At 40.3% G+C, this 15343-nt stretch overlaps 1 protein-coding gene across 4 annotated transcripts in view; it reads left to right on the top strand.

Moving 5' to 3' along the window:
* CCNY (cyclin Y) overlaps positions 1 to 15343 on the top strand; it is a 314187-nt gene that overhangs the window by 246513 nt on the left and 52331 nt on the right. For all 4 annotated transcript variants that reach the window (XM_042945369.1, XM_042945368.1, XM_042945370.1 and 1 more), the window contains one exon: positions 9746 to 9780. In XM_042945369.1, coding sequence (XP_042801303.1) covers positions 9746 to 9780 — 35 coding nt within the window. The remainder of the gene's footprint in view (positions 1 to 9745; positions 9781 to 15343) is intronic.

Consider the following 15343-nt stretch of genomic DNA (forward strand, 5'->3'; position numbering starts at 1 on the left):
TTTATAGTTATGTAATCTCCTGGGTCATATTTTCCTATAAATTGGCAATGATCATAGCTGTCATATTGGTAGATTGTTGTCATGAGGCAATAGGAAGATGTCTTGAACTTCTAGTAAGCACTCAGTCAGTGCTGACAGTCAGTGCCTACTCTTGTACATGTGAAGCAGATACTCGGGTCCCTCAGTGCTGATACCTGGGACTCCCCTGAGCCATCCTATCCCAGGACCTCAGGCAAGGAGAAGCCATCCCCTCTCTTGGCACTGTAATTATGTTTTCCAGATGCGTATTTCCCACCACCTGATAGACATTCCATCTGGCAATCCCACAAACCCCTCAAGGTTGTCATATCTAAATTGGAAGTCACCATCTTTTTTCTCCTGTCTACCTCCTCTTCCTGTTTTTTTCAAGGATAAACCCGTGGTCAGTCTGGGTCCACAACCAGCAGTCCAGGAGCCCTGTGATCAACGTCTTACATCCCATCTATCACCTAGATAGTTGGTATCTCTTCTTCCAGTGTCGTGACCCACAGCTCATATTCCCTTGGTCTGTGACCACTGCCCTTTCTCACCTTCCTGTTTCCATCTCTGGAAGCTGCCAGAAGGAGTTTTCTGGCTGCCAGAAAGAGTTTTCTGAAACACAGTTCCACTAGGACCCCTCCTGCTCAAACTGTCCTTCTCCATCACCCACAAGGGACAGTGAGCCCTCGGCATGGCATGCAGTCATTCCCGTTGGGCCCTTTCTGCCTTCCCTGCCAATCCTCCTGTGCCTCCCACTGTGTGCTCCCACAGTTGCGCTGCTTCCAGTCCTGAAAGGCCAGTCCCTTTGCTCTGTCACACCACAGCTGATGCAGCATCCTCTGTCCTCAGTGCCCTTCCCTAAGTCTGCCTCTTAGGTGGTGCTTCCTGGACATCCCCACATTTCACCCATTCTGATGGACATTTCCCCCATTCTGATGGACATTTCCCCAAATGTAACATCTCTGAAATCAGGACAGGCAATGGCTTCTCAAAATTTAGTTGGCAGGATTTTTTTTTCCTTTCTTAGTGGCAAATAGAATAAAGGTGTACCATAAAATCAGTGGCATTAAATGCAGTGGGGTTTGTATATTCCCGTATTGTGGAGTTGATTTTTTTTATTGTTGTTTGTAAATAAAGAAATAGTGGGTTGATGTATCCACTAAATTCCATGTTGCTTTAGGATAGAGACTGTTTTCCTCATTTTGCATTCTGTGTACCAAGCACAGAAGCCAGCAGGTAGAAGAAACTTAAAAAGAAAATGTTTTGAATGAATAAAGTAATGAAAGAATGAAGCCAGGGAATCATGATCCATCCTGGGCAGACATGCTACAGCATTGTGACAGTCTCCGTGACAAAGTGGCTTTCTGTTTTATGCCGCAGCATCACTTTCTTCCACGTTTCCTAACTTTAGTAAAAACACATTCATTACTTGAGAGCAGGAGAATGTAGGTTTGTTTTAGGCTTAGGCAGTGTATTTGGACTTCCCCCTCCCAGGTCTGAACTTGACAGGACCATCCCAGCTTCAGGACAGCTCCCCTGTTTCTACAATCATTTCTTGACTTAATGAAGTAGGGTGATGTGGGGACTCTTGGCCATACTAAGCCCTGTAAGTTAAATGGACAAGGGAGGTCTTTTTTGGGCTCTGTGACCCACTTTTCTTGGAAACATCGCCTTGCTCCAGTGTCTGATCTCTTGGGCCTTCCATTCTGGAGAAAGCTGTTTGCACAGTACAAACTCCGCTGAAATCAAATTAGACCCAGCATGTCAGTTTTTCCTTAATATGCCTTTTACTTTATTGTCTCTCCTAACCTAACCTATCTGTGCTTTTCCCAGATTTAGTCGTCAGAAAATTGCTTAGTGAGCTGAGACCCAGAGCAAAGGCTTGGGGTGGTAATTCATCCCAGGTGGGGTGGAGCTTCATGCCATCACCACAGCTGTATTCTGTTGTTAGCCTGTCGCCCTCTGGCGTGTTGGTAATGATAAACTCTTTTCAACAAACAACTTTCAGCTCTCCTTTTTAAACTGTGAGGACCTTCAGTCTCCCTTCATTTAGCACAAGCTGACCCTTTCTGTCCTTGTCACAGCCCCTCATGTTTGTAGCCTACCTTACATGGTTGGAGTTTGTGGTGAGCTGCTCCATGACAAATAGATGGCAGCTGAATTCCATTGCTAAGTCTGAGTCAGTCAAGTACCAAGTCAGTCAGTACCAAAAGCAAATAATACCTTGGAAAGATTTCCTGAAGATAGTCTTGTTTTAAAGCACAACCTTCTGGAATCAACCAGCTGCAAGTTTACATCCATCACTGTCTGTATGATCTTGTGCATCTGATCCATATGGTCTTCCTGAACCAAAGTAGATGAGAGTACCTCCTCATGACCTTGTCAGGGAGACCAAATATGTAATCTATCAAAGCTCTGAGTGCAGTACCTAAGAGAGCATAGGTTTTCAGTAGGTGCGGTCCTTATTCTGGGATGTAGGTACTCATTTGCTCACTTGGACTGAGTTTCTTCCCTGACCTCGGTCTCTGCCATCTTAGCATGTCTCAGATGTGGGTCCTTCTTTATGCTGACTGCAGTTCAGTCCTTCACGCTGAACACTGGGTGTGACTGGGAAGAGAAGTGATGACTGACTACCAGTGGAAGAGTGAAGGGTGGTGTCTGGGTTCTGCTGTGCCCAGGCCCATCTTTTTCCGTCTACATTTCTTGATACAGATAGGTCGACCCTCTCATTTACAAGTTGCTTCCACACACCTTGGAAGCAAACCAGGAAGAGGTCAGATAGCAAACAGCATTTGATAGCAGCCCTTTATAAAAACCATACAGAGCACTTTGAATCTCACCTTCAAAAATCAAGTGAGGGGTGTCTGGGTGGCTCAGTTGGTTAAGTGTCTGACTCTGTGGCTCAGGTCATGACCTCATGGTTCGTGGGATTGAGCCCCACGTCAGGCTCTGCACTGTGACAGCACAGAGCCTGCTTGGGATTCTCTCTCTCCCCCTTTCTCTGCCCCTCCTCTGTTCTCTCTGTCTCTGTCTCTCTCTCTCAAAATACATGAATAAATTAATATTTAAAAAAATCAAGTGATAACTTCACCACCATGTACCAGAATAGATTTCTGGTAGGTCAACTAGTTGTAGGTTAACAGTGATGCATATAATTATAAATATCTACAAACAGTATAAGTGAATGTTAATCTCATAATGGGGAAGGGGGCATGTAAGCTTGTAAGACCAATAGGAGAAATTGCCTAAACTTGAGAACTTGTGTCAAAATGCATCATAAAAATTAAACCATCAAATGGGAACAATATTTTAATACTTAACGACAAAGGATTAATATACTCTTATGTACTAAAGAATTGTCATACAAACAATGACACTGCTAACACCAACAGAAAAATGGTCAGTATTTCTGTTGGTGTGCTGATATATGTGCACATACATGTTTGCACATGTTTATATATAAATATATTAAAATGCAAAAATGCACATGGCACATCTGTGTAAGTATGTATAGAGAAAAGACTTCCTTTGATACGAAACACACTAAAATACTAAGTTATCTCTCGGTTGTTGGATTATATATTTTTTCTTTATGTTTCTCTATATTTTCCTGATTTAAATTTTTATTTGTATTTTTTTCTTTATACTGCTCTACATTTTCCAATTTTTTTTTACAGTAAGCATACATTTATAATCAGCAGAGTTCTAAAAGAATCCATTTTATTTATATTTCTGTGCTTCTGAGTAAATCCTTTGACCCTCCAAATGTATTCTCCAAAGTAAACAAAACATTTAAAGTTAGTTGGTAGTTTATTAGATGGACACTTGATCTTTGAATGGTTTTCTCCATAAACCTATGGAGAACCGTTACTTTTGTCACCTATTCTGTCTTCTGGAATCTTCTGTTTTCCACAGCTGATCTGCCCTAGATGTCTTTGCAGTTCTTCTTACCTTTTCATTTTTGTTTTATCTGCCTTGCTTATTTAGATTTCACTTTGAATGTAGAGAATGCCCCCTTCCTCTATACTCACGTTTAAAAATAAATGCTGGTGTAGGACAATTCAGAGTGGGCCAGAGTTCTTGGGAAAGGTGCAGGAGGGGCACCTTGTTGGGTACTGACCTCATCAGGATGCCCAGTGCAGGGCCTGTACGCATGGGGTGAATGTTCCTACACAGCACAAATCTGTGCCTGCCATTGGTGTTCATGACTTACATCCCTGGCAGGCTATGAGCTTAGAAAGGCTGGAACCTCAAATCATCTATGCATTTGCCTTCAAGCTGTGCTTTCTAACGGTACTCAATGGTTGTGTTTTGAATTAAGTGAATGATTGAATTCACTGAATTATTGAAAACTGTGGAAATTGTGTGGTAGTCTCAAACTTATTATAAGAAAAATTAATATGAACTTTAATTGTTTAAAGCATGATCCATGCTTACCCACAGGAAAAAAGAAAGGAAAAGAAAAAAAATTTATTTTGAAACAAATTTTTGTGGTCCCAATTGGCTCTGCTATCTCAGCAATCACTTTTACATCTCAAAACAAAATTCTGTAATTCTCTACATTGTCATCAAGGCCTCCCTGTGTGGCCTGCCAGTCCCTCACATTCAGAGTAATTAATAAGCTAAATAATTTTTCTTTGTGGAGTAGTTTAGCTCTATTCATATCAGATACTAATTATCTGTTGTCAAATGGAACTCATTTCATTCAGGTTACAGGCACCGGGGACACTGCCTTGGGAGGGAGGGTAGTGCAGAGAAAGGAGCCTGGGGAACCCAGCAAGCCATCCCTGTCTTTTCCCTTGTAGTCACTCCTTGTCTGGGCCTGCAAGGGCAGCTTCCTCATTGTCAGAGGAAGGAGGTTGGCTTACCTATTTAAGGACTTACTTAGTCCTCACATTTTGTGTCCACTTGCCATTGGGAGATCTATTTTAGAGATGGAACAGGGAAAACCAAGATAATTTTTTAAATGCCTATCTATACAAGAGATTAGCTGAAATTGCATTTAGGTTGTTAACAAATCCTCAGCAATTAGGCTTTTTTTTTTTTTTTTTTTAGAAAATTGTATTCTTGGGGCGCCTGGGTGGCTCAGTCGGTTAAGCGTCCATCTTCAGCTCAGGTCACGATCTCAACGGTCCGTCAGTTCGAGCGCTGCGATGGGCTCTGGGCTGATGGCTCAGAGCCTGGAGCCTGCTTCCGGTTCTGTGTCTCCCTCTCTCTCTGCCCCTCCCCCGTTCATGCTCTGTCTCTCTCTGTCTCAAAAATAAATAAACGTTAAAAAAATTTTTTTAAATAGAAAATTGTATTCTTTTTTTTTTTTTTTTTTTATTTATTTTTGGGACAGAGAGAGACAGAGCATGAATGGGGGAGGGGCAGAGAGAGAGGGAGACACAGAATCGGAAACAGGCTCCAGGCTCCGAGCCATCAGCCCAGAGCCTGACGCGGGGCTCGAACTCACGGACCGCGAGATCGTGACCTGGCTGAAGTCGGACGCTTAACCGACTGCGCCACCCAGGCGCCCCGAAAATTGTATTCTTAAAAGTAGAATTTTTCTTCTGTGACATTGTGACAAGGGAATGTCACATAGCAACCTAAGTGAAGTTTTGGCTCTCTCGGATTACAGACTCTGCCATTTTCTCCTCATTTTATCTGGAGAAGACCTTTAATGCTAACCGTAGCGTCTTTGCTGATTTTAGAGGGCTTATTTTTAAAACCTCAAATACGTTTTCTACTTAAGTCATTATGGACTATTTTAATAGCTACTTAAAAATTCTCTTAAACCATCATAGATGGGATCAAAAGAGATAGCTATTATTTCTTTCCCAGGAAAGTGAGATTTATAATTGACACCAATTTATTGCCTGTTTTTCCAACAAAGCAAAATATGACTATTAGTCTCTCAATTATGTAAGAACTCTGAGGACTCCAGAGATTTTGATTGATAGGTTATTAGTAACCAAAAATATTCAAGCTTAAAGATGATTAAAGCTAATATCAGAAATGAATTGGCATATTGCTTATCCCATTACACAAAACAAAATGTGTAAAAGCCATTTCAATTTCAGAGCTGAGTAATGGCCTCAGTGGTTTCAGATTTATTTTAAAGACAGATTTGGATTTAGGTAATATAATTCATCTTTTTTTGGTGATACCATTGTAAGAGGTTCCACTTATTTTTAGTATTTTTTCTCCTATGGTAGTATCTTAATCCTGCTCCTGCTAGCTTAGGGGAAAAGGAATAATTAATTGTAAGGGCACCAGGGTATCCGAGAAACCTTACAAGTCATTGGAAGTAAGGACTAAAATCCATTAGGAACTAAGGAAGCACCTACCTTCCCCTCATCACTCTCCTGGCTTCCATTCATCTCTGCATGGCAGCTGTGTTGGAGATCAAGACTAACCACCACCCCGCAAAAGTTTTGCTTATTCAGTAGGAGGAGTCATAGCTCTCAAAGTATAGTCATACACATGGCTATGGCTTATTACAAAGAACATATACAAAGCAAAATCAGCACAAGGAAAAGGTGCATGGGCAAAGTCCAGAGGAAACCAGGGACAGGCTCCAAATAGAGTTCTGCAGGATGCACTAGGTTTTCCCAGTGACAACTCGTGACGTGCTGGCCAGGGAAAGTCCTTAGAGATCCAATGCCCAGAATTTTTACTGAGGACTGGCTAAGTAGGCAGCCTCTGCCTAGTATGTACAAAATTCTAGACTCCCAGGAGGAAAGCAGGCATACAGCATAAGCCATATTGTTTGTGCAGTGAGACACTTTTAACAGTTATGGAATGGTAGGAACCATCCCCAAATCCATATTCCCAGGCACCTCTCTTTCAAACAAGCCATTTTAGAGATGGCAGTCAGACCTTCTGTGTTCACTCCTTTCTGCACAGGAGATGCACTTCATCCCGCCCACCCCATACCGTCAGATAAGGTGCTGGCAGTGATGGCTAGCAGCAGCAGGTTCCCAGGAGAGAGAATTAGCCCAGCTAGGAATGGGTACCTACCTGGTTCCAGGCAGTTATGGCCAGGGTCACCTAGTACAAGCATGGGTATTGGGAGTTATTTTTGTTTGTGTAGGGACTGACAGTTGGTTTGGGAATTCAGGAGACACTCCATCACGAACTCAGTCATAGGTATGCATGTGTGGAAAAGCCTCTCAGATACAATGTAGACTTGATTTTGCAAAGGCCCTCTTAGCGGTGGCATCACAAAATAATACAAAATACAAAATAATGATTCAGGCCCTGTGAACCCAGATTTTGGATCAGATTCAGCAGGCCCAGTTGCTCTGAGGGAAATAGGGTAATATGTAGGTATTTATTTGTATAATAACAGTGAGGGCCTAAGATAATTCTGTAATAGATTTGGATACTTTATCCTTGGGTATTTTACAATTGTTCATGAAGTTTGGTTTTTACTATTCTAATTTGAACCAGTTGGGCTTCATGGAAATCTCCTGATTCTTCCCTCAGATTTATATTTGTAGAAGATGTACAAGAAGAGTATATACTTTTACAGTATTCCTACTTGTTTAGTGTGGTTTTGTTTTATTTTTTGGTTACAAACTTTCTTGTTAAAACTTTCAGCCCATACTATTGAAGATTCTCCTCTGTTTTTGATTAATTCTTAATTTTTCCAGTAGCATCCATAAAGAAGCTCTAATATTCCTTGAAGCATGGATATCTTTTATCTGCTGGAGGCTGGGTGATACAGGGCATTAAGGTGACCTTGGAGGCAGTTCCCATAATTGGGAGACACAGAGCCTCTGCACAAACCTATTTCTGGATGCCCTTGGAAGGACTAAATGTCACCCAAGGAATTTGCTGGAAAGCCCATCCGGTCTACTGCCTGTATAGAAAGTGTTTCCAGATCCCTTCAGCCAATGGAAACCACCACAGAAATGTCATCCTACCCCTATGTGGTAAAGCAGCTCTGACTAGATGCATAATAATTTAGTACTGACATGCACATGTGCACACACACATGCACGCAAAGTATGTATGCCAGGAAGTTCAAACCCAGTGCTTCCTGTTAGATCCTGACTTTTCTTTTGTTATGGTTCACATGTGGATGATGCTTCTTTGGAATTAGGTCAGAAGAAACCCTGCAGCCTCCACACTGTGAATAGCAGACACTGTTGTATATGCACTTGAGCTCCCTGTGTGTGTGTCTGGTCTCCAGCATGGCCAGGGTGATTCACAGTCTGTGTGCTGTGCATGTCAGTGGCCTGCAGATGAATTCCTCTGATGCCAAGTGTAGGCACCTTCTCCCAGCAGCATCCTCAGGCTGGTTTTTGCTTTGTATCTCAAATATCTTTGACATAGGAAGAGGGACAGCAGTCATTCCAGGGATATTAGGACTTCTCAGGAAAACAAATGTTTCCTTGTGAATTGAAAACAGAATGTAAACATAGGAAAACATTTCACAGGCCCCAGTCAGAGCAGCTGAAGGGCTTTTGAAAACTAGTGAATCTGCATTTGGGTCATGGCCTGCCAAGAAAAAAGTCCACCTCAGATGAGGTGGATTTGTATGCTATTATTTCAGGATACCCTGAGATAGCATTATTGATTCCCAGGGACCAAGGATGTCATCTCCTTGAAGGAGGCCCATTCTTCATATCCTCTGCAGTGACCTACTCAATAAATGTGTCAGCTGACTATTATGTACTCTCAGAAGTAAGTCTTCAGGAAAGAAGAGGCAAAACTCAATTATACTAAATAGTTTTAATAATCCTCTGAGCTCCCTGTCGCCCTTCTATATCTTTGGGGCTGAGGACCCCTACTTTGGGGAACACTAACACTGGTGTAAGGAAGGCTGAGCCATTCAGTATAGGCCATGCTGCATAGACAGCAATAGGAGAAATGATCTTTTAGACAGGGCAGTGTTTTTTGTTGTTTTTCTTGGTGGTTGTTTTTTTAATGTTTATTTATTTTTGAGAGAGAGAGACAGCGAGTGGGGAAGGGTCAGAGAGAGAGGAAGACACAGAATCCAAAGCAGGCTCCAGGCTCTGAGCTGTCAGCACAGAGCCCAACGTGAGGCTTGAACCCATGAACTGGGAGATCATGACCTGAGCCGAAGTCGGACGCTTAACCTACTGAGCCACCCAGGCACTCCAGGGCAATGTTTTTTTATTGTGACTTTTACCAGCCTTTCTGAGGGAGAGGGTGCTGCAGGATGCTCCAGGAGGCCGCCTAGTGAAAAGCCTGGTTTTTATTCATTAGCACCCAGCACGGAGAGTAATTGGGTTCGGTGATAAAGAGCACCATTGATGTACATTATCTTTCCCTGGTCTTAATGCTATGTTATGGGTATTGTTGTTAAATATTTCACCTAGATTTTAGGGACCTTAATGGGTCTGGTGGGTTAGAAACAAGTATTCTTATTATTGATTAATCATCTTAAATTAATGGATGCATATAGGTTTTGTGAGAAATTTACTAATTAATATATTGTTTAGTTACTGGAAAGCTGTCACCATTCAGTTAATCATAGCTGCAGTTGTTTTGTTAGGGTGCTATACCTTAAGTGGGTGTATGGTTTGCTCTGTTAGCCAAGTTCAGATCTGCATTTGTGCAGGTCACATAGTCTTATAAGTAGGAATTGAGCAACTAGGTATGTTGGTTGATGGAAGGATGGGACTGTGACACAAGAGGCCCAGTCCTCTCAACGACCTGCAAGGGGTTGGCATGCAGGCATGTAACATTTCTGTTGCATCTTTTGTCTTCACAGTGAGAGAAAAACGCAAGAGTCTCTTCATTAACCATGTAAGTGAAGCTGTCTCCTTGTGTTCTTCATAATGATTATACTGTGTAAAGAGCTTAAATAACCATGTCTGTAATAGGTGCAGATGGTTCATGTATTTTATCAGTACGTGGAAGAATGTGAAGAATGTTATGATGTACTCACTTTGGTTTGTAATTGGACAAGCATGGCTTGATATTTCCATTGCCCCAAGGGTTTTTTCAGAAGCCCCAAACTGCAGTTGTTCATGGGAAGATGTGTGTGAACAACACCATAGCACATACTATGCAGGTACAAATGAAAGCCGCTTCTTTTAAATTCCTCATTCTCTCCTTCTTCTACCCCAACTCCCAAATTACTGCTGTAACTCACTTCTATTTGAATAAACACAGAATTATTTCAAAGAGGCTATCTGCCTCCACACACTCTTTCCTCTCCTCAATTGTTATTTATAGATCCTCTAGTAGAGTTTATGTGTTCTTTTGCTCACAGAAGAATAAACTTGATAACTCTTTAGTTTTAAAAGGATTACAAAAATTCAGCTCTAGACTTTTGGCCGTCCCAAGCTGTATCTCCATCCCCTGCTGGCCAGGCATAAAGTGTCCCTGTGAGCTACTTTGTTGTTCCTCCTTGAGCAGCAGATGCAACTGGCTGGCTACATCTCTGCTCCACTCATCCTCCCACTAACCTCCCCACCTCATGATACCCCAGCTTGTACCCTGCAGGAGTGTGGAGACCTGCCACTTTCCTCTCCCTCCACATAGATGTCTCTTCATTTAGGAAGGAAAACTGTCTCCATGAGGTATGGAATGGTGAAGTAGGTAAAATTTACCAAAATAAGTGTGCTATAAATGCTCATACTGAAAAAAGGAATGATGTATTTGACCTTACAAGGGTTTTTCCTCAAAATTTCTAGACTGTCTGTATGTATTTGTCGATTATGAAGTATATGGCACTGAGGCTGTGTTAAAGAGACTTATAGCTATAATACTGCCTTCTCTGACCTTTAGAAATCTGGAAAAATGCAGTTGAAAAGAAATTCATAAGCTGGGCCCATGCTCTCAAGGGGCTCCATGCTTGGCCATTAGGAGGTCAGTAATTCCTTCTTAGGCAGTGTCAGTGTATATATGCATATACAATGTTCAAAGGGTCAGAGAGGGGGTCTGTAGTTTTTTTTTCAGATTCTTAAAGCATTCATGACCTCTTCCCTGGCCTTCTCAAATTTTGAAGCATCAATATGTAAAGCATCTCTGAAGTTAAATGTTATGTCACAAGGAAAATATATACCTTTCTTTAAAAAAGTGGTATATACCTAGACATAGAAATTTGAGTGATTTGAACTAATTTTATAAATCCTTACTTTTCATCTATTTGCCTGCTGGATGCTCTTGGATACTTTCTGACTCATTAGCACGTCTGCCAAGGGACTTGCAAGGGAAAGAGGAACTGATACTGCAGTCACGCTACCTTTACATTGCAGCTGTATTAAGGTGTTTTGAAGAAAGAGGAAGAACATGCCACCCTGTTCTGATTGTGGCTAGCAAGACAGAGTTGTGCTCTCATAGTGCTAATCTGCAGATCTGTTTTTATATTTTCTCCCACTTAACATCACACTTTGTGTTGTATACAGACATGGCACACACTGAGTAAATATCTCTTGGGCTCAGAATATGGATTAGAGTGGTGGGCTATGTGTTGTAACCCAGCTCAGCCCTCAGACTCTTACTATAAAACCTCTCATATCCTGACACAAGGAGTGAAATCACACAGTTGTTGAAATCTGCTCACATGTACTTGTTCCTGCATAAAAGAAATCTCTGTGCTGTCTTATATAACAGATGACTGTGCAATAGCATGACCCTCCAGTTCATGAATAGACCAGTTGCATAGTAGCATATTGGCTCTGCCTGTGCTGGGAAAAGCCATTGGAATGTGCTATTCCAACCAACTGAAATGTCATTTGAGTGAAATTACTGCAGATTCATTTAGGCTTATAAACCAACTGTGCTTTTCAGATTTTGAGACACTTGGGTGTTATAAGTTAGAGCAGTAGACAAAGGATGAGTCATCATCAACAGTACAGTCTATTGAGTATTTTGCCATGTTTGTGCCAGGCTGTTCTAACTGGTTTAACCTGTTTACTCAGTAACCATGCTAGGTAGGTACTATTTATCATTTACATTTTACAGATGAGGAAAGTGAGGCACAAAGCAGTTAGCCAAATAAACAGTGGAACGAGAATTGGGACCCAGGTGATCTGGCTCCAGAACTCCCCTCTTAGCTCTCATCCCTATATACTGTTTCTCAGAGGATGTTGCCAGTTCTTGCCAGTTCCCATTTGAATGGAGGTTTAGCTTCTTTATCTGAAGTTAGAGATAATTTAATTTTTATGGGATAGTTTGTAGGACTCATTTCTGAATACGGGCCCTAACCAAAATTTGGTGTCTAATTTGTTGTTAAACTGTGAAATGATGGTTATTCTTTGCCCTTGCTTATAAAACACTTTGTTTTTTATTTGCTTTATTGTGAGGGATATTGTTTCTTTAATTTCTCCTTCGAGTTTCTGAAGAACCTACTTAGTACATGTTGCTAAGATAATCTACAAAGAGGCTACTGTTCAGGAAAAATGAAAGCAGTGGCTATAGGTAAGCCATTTGAGAATGGTGGGGGTAGTCAGCTCCCCTTCTGGATAATGATGACTTCAGGGGAAATAACTTCCATCAAGTGGAGAAGAATAAGATTTTTCTGGCTCCTAGCTATTGGTACCTTAGTAAGTGACAGGAGTAGACTTTGGGAACAATCTACAGGGAAAGGATCTACAGTTAGAGAATGGAACCCCAGGCTGGAAAAGAGATGGGCCTTTAATTGCCTGAGAAGAGTTAAGACAGTTATAAAGGAATAAGTAAAAGGAAGCTGCTTTTAAAAGAATTATTATAAGTTCTAAAGCTTGAAACCATTTGAGGGTAAAGTTCTCTGGTATTTTGACAGTTAAATTAGAGTGAATTATAAAGATTAGTATTAGAATCATCATCTATATTTTAGATGTAATTAGTATTAACAGTTGTAGGAAAATTTAGTACATTATGAAAGACACTTAGGTTATTAAAAGAGGGTGGGCTAAAGAGCTTTACTTAAAGCTCTTATTCAACATTTGCTAAAGTTTTGGCTTTGCTTTTTAAGGTTAGCTACTTTAATGAATCTTTTAATTAAAATGTGAAAATCTCTGATTATAAATTGTGAGTAGCATTGCAAGTATCTAGAGTCTGGAATCACTTTTGAAACTTAGGGAAAACTCATGCCTTTTACTTTGGTCTAATTTTTCTATGACATCCTTTTGCTACTTGGTGATGGCATACCTAAAGTGAATTGATCATTCTAAGAAGTCTTTAAAAAAAAAAAAAAGATACAAAAAGAATGAACAGGAAGTTGAGTGGCTGGCCTACCTTACTCTCATGCAAAACTGTTACAGTATTTGTCTTAATAATGAGACAGGTGATAGTTCTAGGAACTTGGTGAGAGAATAAAATAACTAAAGGGTGTTATTTATTAGTTAAGCAACAGGCACACTTTTAGCTGGACTTGGAGCCAAAAGGATTTTGCTCAAGTCCTAGACCTACCACCTGATAACTTGGGGACCTTGAAAAAGTCTCCGTCTCATAGAATGGGTCATAATTCCTGGCCTGCCTGACTCAGATGATATAATAGAAAGGAAGGTGATTTTCAAACTAATTTTAACACTGTATAAATATGCTGATGTTATTACTGTTACTGTCTATTAGAGTATAGGTAAATTCTGTTTAATTTTCCAAGTTCAATATCAAAACTGATGAAAGTCTGGTATTTTGAGTATGGATATAGTGTTTTCATAATTGTTAAGATCAGAGTGGAATATATTCTATTCAACTTTGTTTGAGAATATTATTGTAGAGAGTTCACAGTCCTCTTAAGTAGTAGAATTCTGAATTGATTTCTGCCTTCTAGCTTTCTGCCTTCTAGCTTTGAAGATCTTATCTTTGGGATAAGAGTAGATTCCTTCTAAAATGTGTCTCTTCTGGCTATACTCTTCATCTGTTAACCCATAGAAGCCCAAGAATGAAGTGAGTTTGATTCAGGAACTGAAATTTTAAAAATTCTAAATCTTGTTTTGCTTCTTTGGGAAATTTGCTCTTAATATAACACAAACTTATTGACTAACTGTTATGTTAACATCAACACAATATGCTTGGACAGTATGAAAGAAGCCTCATTACGATTTTAATCTCAGTAAGAATCTAAAAGTCCGGGAAGATTAAAGAATCCAACTTACATTTTGAAATAATTTCAAATTTATAGGAAAGTTATAGTAATACAAGAGTACAGAATTTTTACAGCTCACCAAGGGAACCTTAGATACTCTGGTTCTTACACACTCGTTCACTTGACACAGAATGCTGAAGTAGTGGACACAGTTTGTTATATTCTCTCAGGTTTCTTTTAGAGTGTCTAGAAATAATAATGGTGTGCATACTGATAATGTTGAGACAAATGAGAAGTTTGTGTAGGATGTCAGGTCTTTGAATGTCTTGGTTATGTATATAGAGCACCTTTTCTTGCCCTGTTTCTTTCATGTTTCTTCCTACCCACCCTTCCCTTTCTTCATTCTGTTACTCTAGTTGTGTGGCACAAGTAAAGTGAGGCTTGTAAAATGTAATGCTCTGTACAAATATAGCTGACAGGTGGAATTGCTTCCCTGGTGCCTTCCTAGGTCATTTTGAAAACTACATTATCCTTGTTAAGACAAGTGAAGGGGTCACTGAACCAGTGTTAGGCTTTGTCCTAGAAAATTCATGGCATGTTGTCGGTGGGAGTTGCTGTGTTTGAAACCCTGATCTTTTGTATGTACTGTTAGGATCTCATCTGTGAATAAGCCAGCACAAATTCTTGACCACGGTTACCTGGTTTTCATATTGCTTAGACATTGCTATATGGACAGAAGGAGCTGTTCTTATAGGACTTCAGTCTGTGACTTCCTAGTTCCTTTGTTGTCATTCACTAAGGGTAGAGGGGGCACAGCTGTTGCTCACGTGAGCCAGACAGGCACCCTCTTACTATGCCACTTTATTTTTCACTTCCTTGCTCTCTTAACCTGTTTCAACTTCATCACCTTGCTTAGGGACTTCTGGAGTAGAGAAAGCAAAGAAAAAACATGAAGTCTGAGAATAAGCAAGGACTTTGCCAGAAAAGCCCTTCAAGAAGCAGATTGTCTTTCCTCTTACCTTTTAAGCAGAAGTTCCCACTCCAGCATCTGTGTGTTACAGTCTGCTCTTATATTTTATATAAACATTGTTATATATATGTGTGTTATATAAAGTTATATGTGTTTTATAGTTATATATGTTATATAGTCATATAAGCACATATAACTTCTACACTTTTTTTGAAAAAATTCAAACTTCTAGAAGTTGTAATAATAATACAATAAATTCCCATATACTCTTAACCCAGATTCACCAGTTTTAGGCCAGTGTTTTATCACTTTCTACCCATCCTCTGATCATTATCCAATATTATTTTTTCTGAATGTTTGGGAGTAAGATTGTCTGCATT

Source organism: Panthera leo, chromosome B4 (assembly GCF_018350215.1).
Source record: "Panthera leo isolate Ple1 chromosome B4, P.leo_Ple1_pat1.1, whole genome shotgun sequence".
NCBI lineage: Eukaryota > Metazoa > Chordata > Mammalia > Carnivora > Felidae > Panthera > Panthera leo.